The 22,612-nt window shown below is 41.4% G+C and overlaps 1 protein-coding gene and 1 non-coding gene across 3 annotated transcripts in view; both read left to right on the top strand.

Moving 5' to 3' along the window:
• Nucleotides 1–14,887, top strand: part of WDR43 (WD repeat domain 43) — a 36,306-nt gene extending 21,419 nt beyond the window's left edge. Inside the window, exons 7-18 of one of the 2 annotated variants that reach the window (XM_034764766.1) lie at nucleotides 343–407; nucleotides 881–1,052; nucleotides 1,564–1,650; nucleotides 5,419–5,550; nucleotides 6,095–6,232; nucleotides 7,675–7,761; nucleotides 9,549–9,580; nucleotides 11,150–11,213; nucleotides 12,173–12,286; nucleotides 12,810–12,879; nucleotides 13,523–13,575; nucleotides 13,698–14,887. In XM_034764766.1, the coding sequence (XP_034620657.1) occupies nucleotides 343–407; nucleotides 881–1,052; nucleotides 1,564–1,650; nucleotides 5,419–5,550; nucleotides 6,095–6,232; nucleotides 7,675–7,761; nucleotides 9,549–9,580; nucleotides 11,150–11,213; nucleotides 12,173–12,286; nucleotides 12,810–12,879; nucleotides 13,523–13,575; nucleotides 13,698–13,862 (1,179 nt within the window). In that variant the 3' untranslated portion in view covers nucleotides 13,863–14,887. Of the gene's footprint in view, nucleotides 1–342; nucleotides 408–880; nucleotides 1,053–1,563; nucleotides 1,651–5,418; nucleotides 5,551–6,094; nucleotides 6,233–7,674; nucleotides 7,762–9,548; nucleotides 9,581–11,149; nucleotides 11,214–12,172; nucleotides 12,287–12,809; nucleotides 12,880–13,522; nucleotides 13,576–13,694 lie in introns of both variants that reach the window. The other variant, XM_034764765.1, reaches the window with a different exon arrangement.
• On the top strand, nucleotides 2,767–2,844 carry LOC117875688. Its single transcript, XR_004645327.1, has one exon. It is a non-coding gene; the product is annotated as a small nucleolar RNA SNORD53/SNORD92 (small nucleolar RNA).
• Nucleotides 14,888–22,612: the final 7,725 nt, after the last annotated feature.

Genomic DNA, 22,612 nt, shown 5'->3' with positions numbered 1-22,612 from the left:
ATTACTGTAGAGATCTCAGATGGAATATGATATATTATATGTATACCAGTAATTGGCCAAAGAGGCATGTTATGGCTGACTTGCTATCTCGCATCATGTTCTTCTATAGAAACAGCCTCCATGTAGAAATGCTGAAAATCCTGCTTTATTAAACACTTACCAAACCTATGCCTCTCCACTTGTGCCCAAGCCATTTTAGTAGGACTATCTATATCAGTGGTACTTCAGTAGGTTTAATTTTAAGTTCCTACCACGGTAGCATATGTTAATTTCTCATGAAGTATCAATAACTGGGGGTTTGTTCTGATCTAATAAAGACCATACATTGTGACTTTCTTTCAGCCAGTGAAGTTAGCAGTTGTATGCAGAGATGGACAGTTGCATTTATTTGAACACATCTTAAATGGGTAAGTTGGTATTTTAAAAATTCAAAGTTCTTTATCTTAACCTTGTATTTTAGAAGAACCTGGGGATACTGCAAGGCAGTTTGTAGTCATTTCCAAGTATGGTCCTGTTCGGGTCTTAAACTGTTACATCCTGGTCATAAGATAGGACCCAGTTGCGCCTCAGACATGGTGCTTATTTTGCAGAACTTGTGTTCTATAAAGTTGGTATCTTGGATATGGAACTGTGGAATACCGTTATCTAGTGGCTAGAGCAGAGGACTGTGAAAATTAGTTTCTTGCATTCTACACTCAGCTCTGCTATTGACTGTCACATTAGACAAGTTGCTTAACCTCCTTGTGCTTCACTTAACCCACCTTTAAAATTATAAACTGTTGAGATTGAGTTGATTGGAGAGCTGATAGAAGGTGCAGTAGAAAGGCAAAGTATTCTTGTTTTTAGCTAAATCTGTTTTGATGAAATCATTTCTTTTCAGATACTGCAAAAAGCCCTTAACATCAAATTGTACTATCCAGATAGCAACGTCTGGAAAGGACAGTGACGCCACGCCAAAACCAGTCCCTATTCTAGCAGCTGCATTTTGCTCCAACAAGCAGTCATTACTGCTTGTGTATGGAAACACCTTACAACCCATCATTGAGAGAGTGGTATGTAAAGCCTACTCTATTTGTAACCTAATGTTTTGTAAGCATGTAACACAAACTCCCAACTACTCTCTGAATGGAGGAATTTTTAATGTGGACTTGTGTAGCAAGGTAAAGCCACTCTTTCCTGTGGTGTGTCCAGTGCCCTCAGTACAGCTGTCTGAAAGGGAATTTTGATTCTGCTTTCTTTTATTAAATACAATATAGCTAATGTTGGGGGTATTTCCTGCTGTTTCAACAGGCATTGTTGACCGCTCCATTGCAGCAACTTTAAAACTGGTATTAATAAATTAAGCTTCAGTTGAAGGTCCTCCATTACCTGAACAAGTTCCCTTGAAAGACATAGGAATCTGGTGACTTGGGGAAAAGCAAAGCAACTGCTTTCCTGAAGTAACCGAAATTTCACTTTACTGATAATGCCTGCTAAGTTATTTCTAACCTGTTGAAGTAGCTTCATGAGTCTCAGTGGTGTGTTTAAATTATGTGGACTGTTTCTTTTCTTCCCCTGTGTTAGTCCTTGAACACCACCGAATCTCACATATGCTTGATAAGGGATGTTCAAAAGACCATGGCGCTTCAAACAGAAATGTCTGTAACAAAGGTGAGTGTTGTTTGAAACATCATCCTAGTCCCTGTTCCGGTTTTATATTTATCAATACTAAACCTTCCATTTTAGCAGAGAAGATAGGATTCTACACTGAAAAAAGAACAGGAGTACTTGTGGCACCTTAGAGACTAACAAATTTATTTCAGCATAAGCTTTTGTGGGCTACAGCTCACTCTGAGGAGAAGTTCAGTAACAAATAGCATTCCTTGAACAAAATGCATCTCATTGGCTTTTACTAGTCCTAGCACACAGTGCTTAGATGGAGTTAGGTATTGCAGACTAGGACTATTACTGCCTTCATCTCTATGCTCAAGATTAGGCATCTCCAATTTTTGCTAGTTGGGGCAGATCCTTGGGTCATGAGAAGTTGCCTTTGCAGCCCTCAGTTGGGCAATGTTTGGGTGTTCTTGTTTTAGTATTTCTGTAAAATTAATCCTGCCTTTTTTGTAGATTCTTAAATCAGGTGTCCTGTCTTTTCTGGGAGGTGGCCTTCATATGTTCCAATTCCCAGGGATACAGCACCTGGGAGTGTGAACTTGAAATCTTACACAGCAACGTTTGTTGAGACCATTTTTCACCTCTAGCCCATGCGCAGGGTTCACAGGGTATTAAAAGGGGAGGGAACCTTGAAGATACTTATCAGTAAGTGGCTTTTGGTGAAGGGTGTTGTTACTGTATAATTCCTGCCCCCACCTTTGGAACTTGGAGTCTCAGCTTTCTTTAGGTTAAGAATTTCTGAATTATTGGAAAGAACAAAAAGGCAGTTGAGGCTGCTCCCCCTTTTGTACCCTGGGAACCCTGTATTATGGTATGAGTTGGCCCAGTGGACACTCTGCTCAGAAGATTCCTGGCTTGTAGACTCAGTGCACTTATCCCACAAGTGTAAATGTATAGAGGCGGCATTTTCTCAAACTACACTTACTGATAACTCTGAGTTGAAACACCGAGAATCTGTGGCACACTTAATTTTATTGTATGAGTTGGCTTATTGGGTTTTGGACTACTGCTACATCTCTGGGTTTCTGTGAGCCAGATGTGGGCTTGTGTTCTTTTGTAGTCATGAAGCCAATGATAGACGCATCAAACTGAAAGCTATAGGGAATCTTGGGCTTGCTGTGATGACCTTCGTCTTGGTTTCGCTTATTGCTGAATTCCATGAAGACACATTTCTCTTGGCTGTCTGAGCATGCCTTCTGGAGAAGAGTTCCATGTGTCATGCACTTGGCACTTCCCTACGAATATCTGTAGCTAGAGAAGGTTTCAAAACCACATCTGCTGTACTGTAACAACCTGAAACTGGAGTATCTCATTTTGCCTACTATATCTAAACCTTACTAGAAGTGAGGTGATAGATGGAGTTTGCTACAGTCATTATAGTAGTCTGTATTGGTATACTGACAGCCAGTGCTACTGCTTATTGGGAACCTATCCTGTCTCAAAGCAAGAAGGATTAGGTCGGGTCAGTGCTTGAATGGATGACCTCTAAGTAAACAGGTTTCTGCAATAAGTGATTATTGGAATTCTGTATGTGTCACGCTTCCCTGTATCCGCACTGATCCAGAATGATCACTGTGCTGCTGGATGTGCTGACTTTCAGTTGAGACTTACAACTCAACTTCCTTGTGTTCATTAAAGATCCCATGGCGTTTCTTTGTGTGATAAAGGGTTGCTTATTCAAGCATCCTGGCCTGATTTAATTCAGATACTTGTATTCTACCTCCCTAAATGAGAACCACTGCTCTAGGATGCAAACTTCCTTGATTGCACCCCCCCCTTCTTTTTGTCTGTTGTAATTTATGCCCTCTCTCCTGCCGCACAAGTACATATACAGTAACTCCTCGCTTAACGTGATAGTTACGTTCCTGAAAAATGCTACTTTAAGCGAAACAATGTTAAGCGAATCCAATTTCCCCATAATTAATGTAAAGGGGAGGAGGGGGTAGGTTCCAGGGAATTTTTTTCGCCAGACAAGACACAGACACAGTATAAGTTTTTTAAACAATTTAATACTGTACACAGCAATGATGATTGTGAAGCTTGGTTGAGGTGGTAAAGTTAGAGGGTGGGATATTTCCCAGGGAATGCCTTGCTGCTAAATGATGAACGAGCACTCGGCTGAGCCCTGAAGGATTAACACGTTGTTAATGTAGCCTCACACTCTACAAGGCACTACGAATGAAGGGAGGAGACACAATAGACGCATGGCAGTGGCTGCAAACATTCCCTGCGGAAACTGAACGTAATAATGAACCCACACTATCCCACTGGAGCGCACCACTCCCTCCACTTTCCAAAGTGCTGGGGGGTGCATGTGTGTGTGAGAGAGAGCATTGCCCATTTAAGTATGCTGAAGTACACTGCCTTTTTAAGTAGATCAGCAAGTTGAGACAGCTGCTGCTGCGAGCAAGCTCCCTTCGTCCTGGTCCTGAGCTCTGTCATGTCCCCACCCTGCTCTGTGGAGATGGGGTACAGGAGCGGGGAGGGGCACCCTGACATCAGCACCCCTCTTCCTCCCTACCCCCTGCACAGCATTCAGGAGGCTCCTGGGAGCAGCTCCAAGGCAGAGGGCAGGAACAGCACAGGGCAGTGTGGGGAGGAACATCTGAACTGCCTAACAATTGACAGACTGCTGGGCGGCTGCTGCACAAGAAACTTAAGGGAGCTGATGGGGGGGTACTGCCGACCAACTCTGGTTCTAAGCCCCCACCAGCTAGCTCTAACGGGCTGCTGTTCCTGCAAGCAGTGGACAAAGCAGGTGGCCGCCAAACAATGTTATAAGGGAGCATTGCACAACCTTAAACGAGCATGTTCTCGAATAGATCAGCAACGTAACAATGTTGCCCCACTTAACGTTCTTTCGTTAAGTGAGGAATTGCTGTACCAATAAAAATAAATCAACGTGCAACTCTCATTAAATATTAAAAACAGTAAGTCATTGATTCAAACAGAGCCAACGATCTATTGTAGTGAGAGCAAAAGAAACTGCGACTGTGGTCGATGCTTACAATTAAATGTGGACACCACATCGTAGCAAATGTATTAACGTACAGATGACAACCACTTTGTATAATGCTGTCAAAGCTTAACAGAAACCCATCAAAATGCACACCGCCATCTAGAGACAAATGCACAGTGCCATCTGAGGACCTGATATGTCCGGAGGAATCAGTTTTGCTAGTTATTAATTGCTGTGGGTAAAATGTGTGCAGGAAGTTTTTAATTTTTTCCCCCTCCCTCCCCCCTGAATACATGCACCTCCCCAAGGGGTCTTGCCCCCCGTTGGAGAACCTCTGCCCCAGAGATCCACTAATTGCCCTAAACTATTGTATGGTGCTGCTGTTAAATGGTTGCTGTCTTTCAGTGGTAGATAGGGCGATCCCTGTTTGAAGGTGTTAAATTTTCTATACTTACTATATATATTTCCAGCAAAGATGCAAGTGTTTGTTAAGTGTAATTAGGAAACACTTCCTCTAGTTGAACACCCTGGAAAATAAATAAATGATTCTCACTCGGTGTATAATTAGCCCAGTTACAAATATTAATTGAGTTAGTTCAGCAAATGGTCCACTGGGATCAATCTTAAACTTCCTTATAGACTTTCTTCTCTTACTACCAGACATGGATTCTGAGAGGAGATATTAATATGTGGCAGGGAATGATTTTACCATGTGTATGGGTCTGAAACAATAAACCAGTGTTTTGGACTACAGAAAACACCTGAACATGTTTCCTATTTGTGTGTGGATGTCTCTTTGTCACTAGGTAAAAACGCCTGTTGTGAACAAAGAAGCCAAAGTTTTAGTGCCTGGAATTCCTGGACATAGTGCAACTATCAAATCTCAGTCCTCTGGAATGCAGAAAATGGAAAGCAAAAGAAAACCTGGAGACAAAGAGGTAATCAAAGTGCTCTTACCAAACAGTAATAAGCATGCCAGATTGGACTGTGTTTCCCTTTTTGGCCAAAATAATCACCCAGAGCTAACTGTTATTCTATCACTTGATGTGAATGAGCTTCATCTGGGATGAGCTCCCCTGCAGCTGTGAATGATGGCAGTCTTGCATCCAAGTCCTACACGTTGCCCACAAATCTACCATGTTGTTGAAGAACGTTGTATTCTTGCCTTCTCTCTGCTAGAGCATGTTGCTGGGCTTTGAACCCCTACGTCTCCACCCAGATGCCATATTCCCCTTCTCCAGCTCTGCTTGCTCCTTCCTTCCTGAATGTGTCTATGTCATGAGAGATGAGAACTTGTCCTGCCTAAAAAAATATAGCAAGATAGGACTTGACATTGAGAACTGTTGCAGAGGGCTCAATGCTCTGCTTCAGCTGGTGGCTCAAAAAACACCTCTGAGAAAACATAATTGATGGAGTCCAAGCCTTATGTATTTGGTTGCAAGTTGGTTTAAGTGACACTGCCCATATTTATTTCTTCTGCAGGATAGCATTGAAGACCGTCTTGGTGCAATGGATATTGATACTGTGAAAATAAAAACAAAAGGTGGCCTTCCACAAACTGACAGCTTTGCGGTGCTTTTGGTTCAGGGCTTGGAAAGCAATGATCCTAATATCTTAAATGTAAGTGTTATAAGAGCACCACGTGATGCTCAAGTTATTCTGCTTAGACTTGTGAAGTGGCTTCTTGTGCATACTAGGCTGTATGACTAGTGTTAAATTTGCCACTTGCGCTCCGCTGCTTTTTGCATTATCCCGCTGCCTTGCGGCATAGAAACAGTAGTGCCATTATGTTTACCTGTCATATACATTGTTTTAATTGATGACATTTGCTATATTTTTTCTATTTGATCTGCTTTGCAAGATGTCTTCTGGATTTCCCCTCTTCTCCCCCCCCCCCCCCCCCCAACTGAACCCCTGGATTTCAAAGCTAGTCGGTTTGTGTTATACAAGATAGAAATGTAGGGCTGGAAGGGACTTCGAAAGGTCTTCATCTCCCATTGAGGCAAGCCCACATACAGTATATCTAGACCATCCCCAGCAGTTGTTTGTCTAAATTATACTTAAAGACCTTCAGTGATGGGTATTCCACAGCCTCTCTAGGTAACATGTTTCAGTACTTAACTATCCTTATCGTTAAAAAGTTTTTCCTAATATGTAACTTAAATTTCCCTTGCTGCAGATTAAGCTGATTGAGTGTTTCTTGTTCTACCTTCAATGAACATGGAGAACAATTGATCACCATTCTCTTTGTAACATATTTGAAGACTGTTATCAGGTCCCCATCAGTCTTCTTTTCTCAAAACTAAACATAACCTCACAGGTCAGGTTAAAAATAGTTATCTAACCATATCAATTCTATAGTGTCACAGTTCACCTGTTCTTCCATTAATATTAATTCATGTGTCACTTTTTCCTTTGGGGTTTGATTAGAGCATGGTTTCTACTTAAACCTGACTTGAGATCTGAGTGGATATGCCTTGGATAAATAAGTATTGGAGGGCCCACGAGTCAGTTGCTGTTGGGTGTGTGTAGGAATAGGAGGGTTAAATTTAAGAGAAACTTGGTGCTGCATTGGGAGTCCTGAATCTGAAGTCCTTTATCCACAGGACTGGTGGAACACCGACAGTAGCAAGGAAAACTTCCTTGCCTCCTCCAGCGTGCCTCAGTCTTAACATGGAGTGGCTACATGATGGATAAAATGAAGTTGTGTCCATGACCCAATCATTCCAGTATTTTTTCATGAGCACTATATTTACTGAAAAAACACCTCTTCTGTAATGTGCAAACATGCTAGCAGCTTTTTTTGCATATCACTCAAAGAACTTGCTTGTCTCTTTAGAAAGTGCCCATTAATGATGACTCCGTGCTCATCTTCTCTCTGGCACACATGTCCTCAGACTTTACATACAAGGTTGAGATGTGAGCAGCAGAGATTCAAACCTCATCTTTTTCTGTCTCCCGTTCTGTGCCCTGTAGATATGTCCTTGGTGTCCTTGATTGTATACATATGTATTTATTGATGAATGTTTCTCTGATCTCATATTTTCCCCCTCGTTTCACAGAAAGTGCTTCAAACAAGGAAGGACGCTTTAATAAAGAACACAATAACTAAGATACCTGTACATGCTGTCATTCCATTGCTGCATGAGGTAGGAGAATTACTGCTATAGAACTTCCACTGTTGTAGAACAAGTTAACACTGGGCTTTTCCTCTTACTTGGGAAGTCCAAATATACACCTGCTTTTACTCCATAGAATCGGTGTGGAGGTTATCCAGTATTGAAGCAGTTTTTGTCTTGACTCTGACAATTGTCTTCTGAGGCAAACATATGGAAACCATGTCATTCCCAGAGTTGGGTGTATCCTCCTGGTTGTGTTAATGAGATATTAACCTCATACAGGTGTGGGCACTTATCAGAGGCCAGCTTTGACGATTCTGACTTGTCACTGAAATGTTTAATTCAGGAGAGCTGAGTCAGGTTCTGTGTTACTCTGAAACCATGCAAAATAACTGCACATTCAGTGGACTTGTCTCACTGTCAATCCTACTAGGGATTAACTCTGGTGTTTTTTTCACAATAAAAACTGGGAAGATGGTTTTGTGAAGACACTGGCCTAGGACTCAGGAGATCAGAGTTCAGTTCCTGGTTGTGCTATCTCCTTCTTCTGTGACTTCCTTTGAGACTATGGGTGACTTAATGAATATCTGCTCCTCAGATCCTCATGTATAAAATGGGGATAATTATCCTACCTGAGGGTGGTGTGAGAATAACTCCATTCATACTTAGAGGCCCTCAGCGATACTACAGTGATGGGGACCCTATACATACTTAGTTGGCATGGTAGCAACAGTGTTGCATTGAACTTCCAGTTGAGGGTGAAAATTTTGTTTACAGTGCTAAAGTCCCATTGTCAGAAGTGATTTAGGAGCCCAAGTCCCATTGATTTCCAATGATACTTGGGTTCCTAAGTACCTGGAGTCACTTTTGAAAATTGGTTTTGAGCCTAAGTCACTTAAGCATTGTTACCTTTTTTAAATCCTAATTCTCTACATGTATTCAACTAGGTTTGAAAAAACCCCACCACTTGTATTTGTACTGAAACGTCTCGTGTAGCTTTACCCAGAAGTAGATTTCTCTTTTGAACTGATAACCCATTCAGACACTTGAGTTACCTGAATGTGAAATAAGTCCATTTCCTTTAAAATTAAGGCATGTTGTCTACTTTTTAATACAAATGGCTTTGGCTTGATGGTAACCCTGAATGAGAAATGCTGACTCTGCCTTGTTTTGAATGTTAAACTTGCACCAAGCATACACGCTGATCCACTGATTCTAAGTAGGCACTGAGATTCAATGTTTCTAATATAGACCCCTCTTTATTTGAGTGATCACGCTTTCTGCTATGTGCGAGTGCATTTGACTGTGTTAATCAGGGAGAGGAAAAGACTTTCACTTGACAAGTATATCCTTTCCAGTGCTTGAAACGTTTTACTTGGTGCTCAGCGCCCTTTTCCTGCAACAGTAGCTTGTTTTATCAACTTATCACCTGTGCAGCAGGTGCTGTAATAGATATTACATATAGTGAGATTTTGCATGCACAGCCACAGAGGGATTCAGTTCTGGTCCTTGCTGCCATCTATGACCTGGTTTCCATGTGCACTTGTAACATATCGTTTGACTCGTATTAGCTTCAGTACTGTTACTGTAATGAAGCTCTGCTTCCCCAAAAGCAGTCAGTGCATTGAACAAGGACATAGTGCAACCAACATGAGCTTCACAGTGTACGTCTTATTTAGCACTGGTGATTTCTAGCAGACTTTAAATATCTGAGGATTTTTGTGCCCTGATTTCTGGGCTGATATACAAATGTAATGTCAGGATGAGAACTGTCATGTATACAATACTTCTAAGTGACCTCATCTTTCTTTCTTCAGATTACAAAGAGGTTGCAAGGCCACCCGTACAGGTAAGAGAAATGATTCACAAGGAAGCTTAGCTGACTTTTAAAGGAATGGTGCCTTTTCATTTGTTTGGAGGAGGCCCATGGTAGTGGTTATAAAACTATAGCCTCATGAAAGGAAATATCTGACTTGACTGATAGAGGTTCCAGCAGTTTGGGGGCATTTCTGTCTGAATTCAGTCTGTTTGAGAAATCATTGCATACATCAAAATGTAAGAGAAATGGAAAAGGACGTCTGAGTCTGGAAACAATATTCCCTTAACTCTTTACCCACTGGACTTCTTGTCGCCTGTATCAGCAGTTTATAATTTAAAACAAAATAGTTAAACTCACAGCCCGCAGCTAAAACCTACAAGTATCCGTATACAAATAAAGCAGTAGAGTTGAGGACAAATATCCAAAAACTTGTTAATAGAGGAGGGCAGGGAAATGAAGAAACTGCATATGTCCATTTTGTGATATTGCATATAAATAATAATTCTGTTATCGCACACAAACAGAACTTCAATAGGTGCCTTAATTGCCCTAGAGAGAAATGGCTAACACTTAAGCATTCCTTTCATATTTTTGTTAAAGAAACAAAATATGCGATAAATGCAGTGAGATTTTTGAATGAATATAATACAGAGTAGTACTTCTGAATAAAATTTATACTGGAATTTTTTTGATTGTGCACTTTTCTTGTGTTAATAGAAGACATTTTGCTCAGTGGAGGGCTTCTGAAATCTCAGTTAAATTGACCAAAAATCTTTGTTAACCCAGTGCCCTTTTAATGTTTCAGAAACTCAGTTAAAATCCTTAAATGAATAGGTCAGCCATTAAGAAAGTGTGTGTGTGTGTGTGTCATATATAATGAAACTGCTCTTAATAGTTGGGTTAAACAAGTTGCAGTTAGAACATACTTGTTCATTGCCTTTCCCAAATCAGAATGTTACTTATAACCTGGAGTGGGGGCGGGAAGGGTGGCAGAAGTTTGTGTGGCGGGGTCAAGTGATCTCAGATATATTTGTATAGCTGTCAATATTGGGAATTAATATGTATGGTTTACAAAGATAAATACCACAAAGGATAATCTAATCTGAATTGAATATTAACCCATACATCACAAAATAGTAAAACTTGTTCATATTGAGAAAATAATTGTTAAATAGCTACTAGATTAGTCATCTCAGCAGTGTGTAGAACCTGTTCTATAAGTACTGGGACCGTTTTAGGACTCCCAAAGCTATCTACTCTGCTCTTCTGTTGGGAGGCAAAGTTTACTCCATAATTTGAAGGGAAAAAGAAAAAATGCTTTAGATCTTTGATCAATCTAAACTTGTCAGGGAAGATATTGGAAGCAACAACGAAGAGCAAATTTAGTATAACTCAGACACTTAAATTACTATTCCAGTTCTAATGGAACTGTTTAAGTCTCCTATCTATGTAGATGAATTGTTCTTATTTCTAGCTTGGCTTCTCTTTTCTAAAACAAAACGCTGACGCATTTTGATTTAAACCTTTTTAGTGGTCAAAACAGAAGGTGTTCTCTAGGCTACACTCATCTTTGATTTATTCTGCTCTTCTCTCCTCCAGTGCCTCACAGATGGTCCGGTGGCTAAAGTCTGTTTTCACTATACATGCATCCTACCTTTCCACAGTAAGTATCTTGCTCTATGGTTGATACTTGCAGCTAACTAAAATGTACCTCTGTTCTTGTTTTGCTATTGCTCTTCCATTAAAAGTCAACCCTCCTAACATCCTAATCTGCTGCTACTACTGTCTAAATGAACCTCCCCCAAAAGGATGTTTCATGTCATTTGCAACACTTTTTTTGCCACAACATGCTATAAATTACCTGGTAGCTGGCATTATCCAGTACAACCATTAGCACTAAATCAAACTGATTAGCATGCCTCTATTAGTTATGGACCTATACACAGAGCTGGCTTAATAGATGATGATCTAGCCTTGTTGGGTGAACTTCCTAAACAGAAATTGCCCAAGTACTTTCTTACTGCAGACTGACCTGAGACTATCTTGAGTGCAGCTAGCTTTACTGCATACAAGTATGCTGGAAATGGAGTATTAGCTGGGTGTCATGGATAAGCTAATGTAGGAGCATTTAGCCTCTTGGCTTCTGGCTTCAAAGCCTACCACAAGTGAAGGATGAATTTAGGCTTGACCTAGTGATAGAAACCACTAGTTTGGCACAATCAGTCTTCTGTTCCAGAAAGGTCCAGGTCTACAGTGTGGGAGTTTGTGGGTTAGGATTGATGTGCATTGACATTCCCAGACTCTCAGCTGATACTTGTGCAGTTCCTGTTCGTACTAGCCCTTCCCATTAGTTCTCTTAATGCTGTAAACCACAATCAAGTGAAGAAGGAAAATTAGATCTGCATGAGCTGAAAGTGGATGAGAGCCTAGACAAGCATTGGTTTAACAGACTGCTTGAAGTAATAATCGTTCATACATAGTGAAATCTCAGCTCTCATTTTGTCTGAGAGGCAGTGTGAGCAAGGACTCCGTAGGCAGCACCTAAAATGCAGTTTAGAATCTTCTTATGAAGTGGAGGAGGACAACAAAACAGCCTCATTCTTATGCTTTTTCTCTCTAAAGTTGCCAGACCTGGTTCCCCAGCTTGGTATGCTATATCAGTTAATGGAGAGCAGAGTAAAAACGTTGCAGAAGCTCTCTCGCCTCCATGGAAAACTCTATCTTATCATCACCCAGGTAAGTTCAAGCTATAAACATTGGGGTATAAGATGGAAATGTTGTTGGAAATAGTGGTTGTTTTCAAATTCGATGCGACCAAACCTGCCATCCACAGCTCAGTATGGTTGCTGGATAGTCACACTGATAATGCTAAAGGCAGCACAGGTGATTAACGAGCATCTTGCTACTGACCATATTTTTCTAAACTGACTTAATATTACTTAATTGGGGATGTGTTTTCATTGAAGGTTCAGTCACATTTTTCCTTCTGATTTATATGCTGATCCTCAAGATTTTTAGACTGGAAATAAGCAGGAGAATTTTAAACCACTTAAGATGCGTGTCTCTTCTCTTTAGTATTATAACTTTTCTGCCCATCCTAAATACTCAGCTGTTTTAAAACTATAGATATGGATGGAAGAATAAAATCCAGGCTTGATGGAGATTTCACTTAAATTGTGATGAGTTTTGTAAACACTTGGTAGGTTTTAAGGTTGGATTACATGACTGCAGTTTATTGTGACTTGTAAATGTCTTCCAGGTTGCAGCACTGGAAAAAATTCAGGATGCAACTGATATTAATCAGACTGCGAAACTAGTGTATGAGGAAGGTAAGCAGAAGACTTCCTGTGGGGTTACCTTGAGAACAGATCGAACCATTGTACAGTTGGTGTAGCTCAGCTCCTTTACTAAGGTTACAGCTAAAGTTTGCCAGCCATCCACATTCCAATTCTGTGCCTCTCGCTGTGTGATCTACCATGGAGGTTTTGCTTGAAGACAGTGGAGGGGAGAAGGTGGTATGGAGTTGTCAAGTAGCTTTTTGGTTGGTTGGATTTTTTTCCTCTCCAGTTATGAGAAAACTGGTGGTAACTGCAAGTCCAACATACTGCTTAACTCTAGTGCCAGGAATCCAGATTTGTTGGCCCAGGTCTCTAGTGCAGAATGCACCTTTCCTGAAGATGAATCACTAGAAGGCGCTTCCATATCTGTCCAGAATCAAGAGGATTTAAAATATCTGTAGACCTGAGGTTTGGGTCTTATGTCAACTCTGAAATATTGTGCATAGGATGATGATTGAGCAACAGTGCTTGATTTATACTGATCAAAATAACTGACCGTTCAGTTTTGGTAGATGTTTTAAATGGCACAGCTAGTTAATATATGTAATGGCACATGATCTTGGATTTCATTTGAGTAAAGACTGCATCAAATCTGTTGTGTACTCCTGACTTATGTAGCATTTTCCATTTACAGAATCCTCCGAGGATGGTTCTGAAGATGAGATGATTGCAGATAAAGATTCGGATGTAAGTAAAATTCTTTGTCCAGGACTTCTGTCCTTCACTTGATTGATCACAGGAGTATAGGATTGCAGAAAAGCTTGTATTAAGCTGTTCCGGTCTTTTTTTTTGTTTGTTCATTCCAGGAGAACTGGGATGAAGATGAAGAGAAAGGGGAGCAATCAGATGAAGAGAAAGGGGAGCAATCAGATGAAGAGAAAGGGGAGCAATCAGATGAACAAGAAATGGCGGCTGAAAAAGAAATCAATGGGGAATCTGATTTGGACCCAGAAAATGAAAGTGAAGAAGAATAACAGATGGTTTTAAACAAAAATGAAACACCTCTTAAAAGAAGTGGGCTGCCAGAACTCTAAAATTCTGGATCGCCTTGCTGAAAGTTGCTGTAGTCACATAGCCAGGCAAGAGTCTGCACTCCCCATGTGCAGAGGCACTTCTGGGCACTGTGCATTCCTGAATCCAGAATGTTTAACCATGCCAGCCTTCTCTTGTCCCATATCCCTGAGCTTATATATAAAATTTTTGCCATCTCATGGTCCTATTACACCCGTCTCATGGACAAGCATATTTGTATTCAAGTGAAATAAACTTGCCACCGCCATTTGTGTGGTAAACTTGTTGCAGCTTTACATTGAATTTGTTTAAAATATAACAGATCAAAGATCAGACTATACCTTCTCTTCTCGCTTCAGTTAGCGATAGCAAGTGGGCATCCTGCTGCATTTTTTTCAAAAAAATAAAAATAAAAATAAAAAATATTTTTGTAATATTTAAATTCACTATTGAATTTCTTCATTTTCTCCTCATAGGTTCACCCATGCCTTGGCAATGTCTGAATGCCAACCTGGTTTCAAACAGCTTTTTCTTTTTTAAATAAAATTTGGACTTGACTTTTATATGTATGTATAAATCTATGGCTTTTTTTGTGCTTCAGAAGGACATTAGAACTATCAGTGGTTTCTAATTTGTTTTAATTGATCCTGTATATAAGTTTAACGCTGACCCGGGAAGAGACTTCATCTTGAGGGGGAGGGGGAATGGAAAAAAATTAGGGGAGAGGGAGGGGGAATGCTTGTGAATATGTAACGCAAAGTGTATACGTTTATTACTGATTTTTAATCTCTCAGTGGCAGAACAAGGATTGCTATTTGCTCAGCTAATGGAAGCTGAAGTGGTATAAACACATTTTTAAGAGCAAGATATGGTAAAGGTTTGAGCCATTCACCAATATAATGTACAGTATATTTGTCTATAAATGGAGCTGTTGCAACTAAATACTGCCCTCTTTGTAAAGTGAATAAATATACATCTCCTTTACCAAGTACTTGTTCTGTAATATATGTGGGGATAGAAGAGGTGGTGTGCTTGAGGGAGTTGTCTCATAAGCAGGTATCCAGGGGAAAATGCTGACCATGTTCTGGGCTTGAAGCACATCCAGTGGTAACTCAGATTCTCAGCTCCCTATGTCTTTAGCTGTATCTGCTGGCTTCACCGACACAAACAAGCATTCACTACATTTGACTTCCAGGTGCTCTGAGGGAGAGCAAGTTGGATTCTCTCGTGTTCTGCATGGCATTGTCCGCCAAGTTCACTTCAAAATCTTATAGGTGAAGTTGGAAGGCAGGAAGAAGCATGGCTTGGTTTGTCCCAATCCTAGGTGATGTTTCAAAGTATTGTCAATTGGAAAAAATCTCCTTGGTAGCATAAACTAGGCGCACGTTATACCTGTGCCATGGAGAGAAGGTAAATACAGAAGCCCTGAGGCCTTGCCTGCACATACTCAGTTACCAAACTAAGCTAAATTGATATGACCATTGTTAAACAATGTGTGTTCCCATGGAGAGGTCTGCCAGTTTAAATCAACTTAAAACAGATTTTAGTGATACCATTGCAACTTTTGAGTGTTGGCAAATCCAAACTCAGAAAATCCAGTCCCATTTCAGAGCATAATGGCACTTTTACTGTTAGCTTTTCTTCATATCTGTTACATTGAATGAGCAGTTGGTATTTAAAGCAAAAAAGGTAGCAGAATGCTTATGGAGAGACACTTCCAAGAGTGGTGCATGCTTAGTACATGAAAACTGCCCACAGGTGGCTTTTGAAAAACTAAATGTGAAGTCTCTCCCTCCCTTCCTTTCCTACCCCCAATAGTGGGACCATTTCATTATGGCTGCTGTTTGTGGTGGTGGCGGCAGTAACTCAGGTGATAATGTTCTGCCAACTGAGAAACTTGACTGGCTAAGTGATCGTATCTGATTTATGCTCTTTGTGTAATATGGGATTCTGAATGTATGAACCCTGTCCAGGCTCTTAGGAACTGAATGTGCTCCCATAACTTACAGGAAAGGTAATTTTCCTGAGGTGTACTGTTATGTCTCAGATTGGACCTATGACATTGATATCATAGGAGTTCACTCTTAATGAGTTCATTGGCTGGGTGCCTTCACTAGCACCACGCATTTAAAGTTTGCAAAGTTGGATTGCACGTAATTGGTTTTTCTGCATTGTGATATCTGTCTCTGGTTTTGCTCTTGCTTGTGTAGTTTTAGGACCCCCTGTGGGAGTCCTGAGTTTGATACAGGAATAGGAAAATGCTTTTCTGCAGCTATAATTTTGGGATGAGTGCCAAAAAAATTTGCTTGTCCAAATAGTTAAAGGGCTAATACCTTGTGATCTGCCACAGCTAGAAACAAAGGCTGTAAACCATAGATTCTCAGCCTGTGGGGGACACAAATCCAGAGGCATGACCATCCCTTTCTAGGTGGAAGGAGGGTCCTGAACAGAAAGGGTTTCTGGTATGGAAAAGGTTGAGAACCACTGCTGTAAACAACTGTAAAAGTAAGGCCTGGTCTACACTGGAAAAGATTAACTGCTATATCTATGCTTGCAAACCCTCTAGTGTAGACACAGTTATACTGATACGAGAGTGTTTGTTTTTGGCAGTGTAGGTTATACTGGTTCAGGGAACAAAATAAGCTATACCACCAAAACACTTTTATGCCAGTATAACCATCTACACTAAAGAGCTTTACTGCTATAGCTATTTACTTAAATATAAAAATAAACACTTTACATAATTAATATACAATAAATATAATTAAATTAAACCTCAGCAGCATTTAAATCAGTTCTGCAGGGATTCCACCACTCATCCATCTACCCACTTCAGCCTCTATGAAGTGCACCCTGAGCATTCTTCAGAGACTCGGTCAAAGAGATGTCTTTGGCAGTCTACCCAGAAAATCTCCAGTTTTGGCTATTATGGACCAACCTGTGTCCTAAAAAATCATATCCTTAACTGACATAGCTATGCTGGCAAAAAAACAAACCAAATCAGAACAAAACACTTTCTAGTGTAGATCTGTCCCATGGTTCCAAGCTTTCCTGAAACACACAACTAATTTGAGGATCTCAGTGCGTTACAAACATTCATTAAGCGTCATATCCTGACAGGTTGTACTGTCCACCATAAAAAACTGAGGAAACCGAGGTGCACAAAGTGGTTTTAAGTGACTGCCCCAGATTTGCCATGACTGGGCAAGGCACTAGAATAGAGCCTAGACTTTGATTCCCTGTTTCAACCACCAATAATACTTAGCTCTTATACATTATTCTTCATCAGTACATCTCAAAGTGCTTTACAAAGGAGATCAGGTCTCATTGGGGAAACTGAGGCATGGAAGTGAAGTGACTTATCCATGGTCACCCAGCATACTAGTGGCAGAGCCTTAAATAGATCCCAGGGGGGCTAAATCCCATTCCAGGGCTCTATCCACTAGGATACATTACTTTAAAAAAAAATAAAAACTAATTGATTTCTATAATGCTAAAATTGAAGTTGTGGAGAGTATAGGACTAATCAGAATAGCCTGACTTTCAAAATGCAAGGGTCACCTAACTTGTATTTGGGATTACTGACTTCAGCAGTAAAAAGCATAGAGCCTGCACCTGCTTTTGTTTTCAGATGTGAAAAGGTCCTCTTTCAGCATGACCCACCTGGCATCCAGAACAAAGAGCAACTCGTATTACAAAAGTCACTACTTGTATCTGCCTCAAAAGCCTAAGACTCTTGTTTTTCTGGTGAACTTGTAAGCTGTTCCTGTTTCTGGAGGAGGAGCTATGACATTCTGGGGAAGGGGTGGGGGAAATATCAGACTGAATGTATCCACCTGACTCGGAGCTCCCCACTTGCTGTTGCTGCACTGTCTGGACTTCTATTCCCTCCCTAGTGCTGGTATTAATTTTGTTTTGGTGTGAAAGGGGGTCAGATCAAATGCTAATTCTAAAATAGGTCTTATCTGAATGGGGGATTTGGCTGACAGTTTGTGCAAGTATCTGATAGAAGTGCCAAGATGAGGGCTTGCTAGAGGGTCGGACACTTCATAGCTTGTGTAAGCTGTTTACTGCACACACCAGGGGTTCCTTGCATCCCTCCACTTTCCCTCCCCTACTCCACAAGCTCCTTGTGTGCCACCTTCCCATCCGCCTCTCTTTCAGGGACTCCCTTCAATTCCCTCCCAATCTCTTCCCTCCCAGGGTCTCCTTGTGCTCATTCTCCCATGCCATCAGCTTTGTGTGCACCCCATCCTCTGCATGATCTTTGAATGCTGTAACAGTCAGTACCAAAGGTGGCCAGTAGGTGTCAAAATTGCTCTATGAAAACATCCTGGGTTAGGAGGGCACAAAGATATGAAGGGAGTTGATGAACTTCAGGCTGGCTTAACCCCGCTGCTGCTGACGCGTGCTGTTGGGCAGTGTGGCTCTGCAATTCATGTCGGCTGTCATGGCTGTGCTTACGCTTAGTTTTGCCAGGTATGCAAATCTCCGTGTGTGTCATTTCTTCCGCTGTGTGCTGCCAGGCCTTTCAAATGCTTTCTGACCTTGTAAAGCTCTGCTGGGGAAATACTTCTTAAGCAGGCCTCTCTCTGATTACAGTCTGCAGTTGCTGTCCTGCCGGTCTCTAAGAACATAGCATAGCTGGGAGTATTGAAGCTTCATTCTCAGACCCCCTTGCACTCTGTGACGTGACAGATTGAGATTTTTTTTTTATATAAAGCTTTTCAGTTCATCTTTAAATTTCCCTGTTCAGGGCTTATTCATCCAACATTAAACACACAAACCTGAAATTGTTAGGAGAATATGCAGATAAGAGATGGGAGAGAAAAAAAATGTGTGATGGGGGGTCAGGGAAGGGGAGAGCAGAAGTGGAGTGGGAAAGGTTTGGGAGACGTGTCTGTACACATGCTTGTTAGCTTTGGAAAAAAATAATGTAGCAAATCTATTATTGCTGTTTTCAGTAAAATGTTTGAAAACTGAATATGAAAAATGTTGAGGTCCGGCGTGTGCACCAGCACCTGAGCTCTAGGTTGGGCTGGGGGAATGCTGGCATTGTGCAGTCTCAATCTTTTTGCCTTCATTTCTTTAATTACATTTTCCCTGGGATAGCACAGTTTTGTGAAGTCAGAGAAAACTGCACAGTTCTATGTTGGTGTTGTGTTATGCATACTGACTAATCTATAGGCGATGTGTTGATGGTTTCCCTATTCTCTAGGAGCAATGGGAAGGAAGGGGGCAGAGAGACTTTCATAATGAATGTTCTAGCTTGCCCATGTGAGCTTGGAGAAACTATGAAGAAGACCTGTATCAGTGGCTCGAAAGCTGCCTACAAGCTGGTTGACTTGAAGATTCTCTTTTCATTGTTGTGTGTAACAGATAAGCATTTTATGAATCAACGTGCAGTGGGTGTGTTGTGAATCTTCAGTTCTTCAGTATTCAATCTGGTTCATAGTGTTGGCAGGGAAATTTCTTCCTATCATCCCAATCAGCCAAATAGGGCAATAACTGCCTTGTTGGCAACGTGCAGGTTAATGTATATGTGCAAAGCATGTTATAAATATTAAGTACTATAGAAAAGCTGCTAATCTGCTGTAGAATCAGTTGAAAATTAGTTCATCTTGCCAGGTCCTGAGTTCAGGGCTCTGTGCATCCCCTGCAACAGCTGATAACCCCAGAACAGTGTGAAGAAGGCAGTCTCCTGTTCTGTTAATGATGATGTCGACCATTCAGAGGTGGTGCTAGCCCATTTGTTGTCCCCCCCAACACAATAAAAGCAAATAGGGGGCCTCTTTGAGCTGCTTGGGGCCCTAAGCAATTGCTTAGCCTGCTTATGCCTAGTGCCGGCTCTGACCATTATATAGATCATAAGCTCCTGTATAGACCTTAAGCTGTCTAGGACAGGCACTGTCTTGACTGTGTACATACAGCATGTAGTACAGTTCTGATTCTCAAAGCCAGGGCCTCTGGGCACTACCATAATTCAAATAATTAATAGTAATTGCAGCAGAGATACCAGACCCCTGTGCTCAGGTTTTGGCAGCTTACTTTAAAGATCAAGAGTTTTTAAGCCAGAGAGCGAAAGTGGCTTCCAATTTAGGGTGGGTTAGTTCCAAAAATAATGGAAAATATGAAAAACAGCCCCTCTCTCAAACAGAGTATATAGCCACCAGAGTTTGTCCTTGTCATCATGCTGATGGGTTTTAATGGCTCAGATGCTGTCCAAAGCGTAATCCTCTGAATTATTTGGAATTATCTGAGCAGCCTGTCTGATTGCACCCACTTTTTGGTCTGTTTTCTAAAACGTGCCACAACATCTAGAATTCCCAAAGCCAAAAAAATTCCTCTATTTAGTATGGAGCCTGAGACTCTGTGCAATAAGAGGTCCATGTGCCCCCATCGCTGCATTTGCATTCACAGTGATTTAGTGCTGCTCGCTATAGTGCTAAGATTTACACGTGTACATGACTCTCATGGAAGCTGGGGGTGGAAAGGAAGTCATGGTCAGACTCAGACTTTCCATGGCTCTCGTAATCGCAGAGATGGAATTACCTAGCTCACCTTAAATGCCTTGGCTAAGCAGCGAGCAGCCTTAGTGGTGTCTTCTAAAGTTCTTAGGAATTGGAGATAGATCAAGCCTATAGGGACCAATGTATTTTCATGTCTGTACATGTCCTTGTTTTTTCTGCACTTCCAATGTGCTTGCATGTTTACACGCTGGCTCCCATGTGAATACAAACACTCAGTCTTTCCCTAATACATGCGCTGGCATCAACAGTAGAGAGCACTTGTCCCTTCGTTATTTTACTGACTTCCCAAAGTCTTGGCAATAAAGTTGTCTATAGTACCTCAGCACCCGATGGCATGTTTCTGGAGGAGTATTTGTGTGTGTGTCACGCTCTCTCACATAGTAAACTCACCCGTTTTATATTCCACTGCTGACCCATGGGGGGCAATAAGAAATGATTTATAACCATGGCAACAGTTGCTGTAGGAAACTGGGATCAACAAGAATCTTTCATGTCCACATCAATGAGTGTATTAAAAATCCTCCCACTCTGAGTCGAACAAGACCATTTGAGACACTTTAAAAAAAAAAAAAAAAAAAAAAAGTTATAGAGGTAAGTGAAATTGAAATCATATCAAGCAAAATGTCTAGTGCTGGGACTGATGGCACCCTAAGTTTTCCTGAAGTGGAGCTACTCGTTATCCGAACCTAACCGCCCCCCCCAAAACCTTCCTACCCCAAAGCGAATGTGTCTGATGGATGATGTCAACTGGAACTGGTAGGATTCTGCTGTTCCTTGTTTTACTCAATTTGAGTGTTGGTTCAGTGATTTCTGTAACGCAAAATGCTTTTGATTGAACTCTTGAATACAAGCTGTATGAACTTGGTTGGTATGTGTAGTAGCTGTTTCAGTTGATGGGTTTCCAGTGTTTGGGGGTGGTGTTAAAAAAAAAAAAAAAAAAAGTTTGGTGATCATCCAAACTCATGCATATGTGAAGTTTTACAATTGTCTGACATACAGGTTTCTCAGAGCAATGTATGGTTAATGATATAATTAGAGAATCAGTGGGGAATTTTATACATTGGATGAAAGGCATCGGAAAGAGACGGCTCAAAAGTTGGGAAAAGAGAACTGCAAGGAGTAAGGGGAGGCCAGTTTGGAAAGAAGTAATGAAACCAAATTCCTGAGGAGGCCCTAAAACAGATTTTTATCCCTATGGAGAGAGACCTTTATAGTCAACTTGTGACTCTTCTGTAGACTTCTCAATTTCAATTAAATTCTGTTTTAGGTGGTGGACAATTTTCTCTCTTTAGCTGTCAATATTAGTAACCATTTAAAGGAGGTCATTACACTGTGGTTTCTCTGTGTAAGGAGCTGAAAGCCAGAGGTGCTGCAGCTTCTGGGAGGAGTTTTCTGCTGCGAGGGGGGTTCCATGGCACAGCTGATGCTCAGGGGAGTGATGATTTTGCTCACACAGATCTGTTCATTCCGACCTGGTTGTGTCCACCTCTTGTCTGCTTGGGCAAACTGTCCTTATTATGGTTATGAACATAGATTCTGCATCCTGATACTTCTTTCGACAGTGGTTCTCAACCATGGGTCTAGGGCGCCCTAGCGGGCCGCAAGCAGGTTTCAGGGGGGCTGCCAAGCAGGGTCGGTGTTAGACTCGCTAGGGCCCAGGGCAGAAAGCCGAATCCCCACCGCATGGGGCTGAAGCCTGGGGCTATGAGCCCCACCACGCGGGGGTGAAGCTGAAGCCTGAGCAATGTAGCTTCACAGGGGCCCCTATGGCATGGGGCCCCGGGCAATTGCCCTGCTTGCTACCCCCTAATGCTGGGCCCGGCTTTTATATGCAGAAAAAGTTATTGTGACACAGGTGGGCCGTGGAGTTTTTATAGCATGTTGGGGAGGAGCCTCAGAAAGAAAAAGGTTGAGAACCCCTGTTATAGAGAACATGAAGGAAAAAGAAGGGCAGAGCTGTTCCAGTCCATCAGCTGGCTTTTCCTCCAGGTGCTATGTGCTCATGAGCGAACACTGTCAGGAGGAGGAACAGGTTTTTGTGCCAAATTCTTGTGGCTTTTCTAGTGGGATTTTGCTACAGAAATCGGAGGCCATCTTCGATATGTGATTCATTGAAACAATAAAAGATCAGGAAGACTGCACTGCTTGCACTTCTATGCAATTAAGAGCCTTGATGTTTATGG

Source organism: Trachemys scripta, chromosome 3 (assembly GCF_013100865.1).
Source record: "Trachemys scripta elegans isolate TJP31775 chromosome 3, CAS_Tse_1.0, whole genome shotgun sequence".
Lineage (NCBI taxonomy): Eukaryota > Metazoa > Chordata > Testudines > Emydidae > Trachemys > Trachemys scripta.
This window is presented reverse-complemented; position numbering and strand designations above follow the sequence as displayed.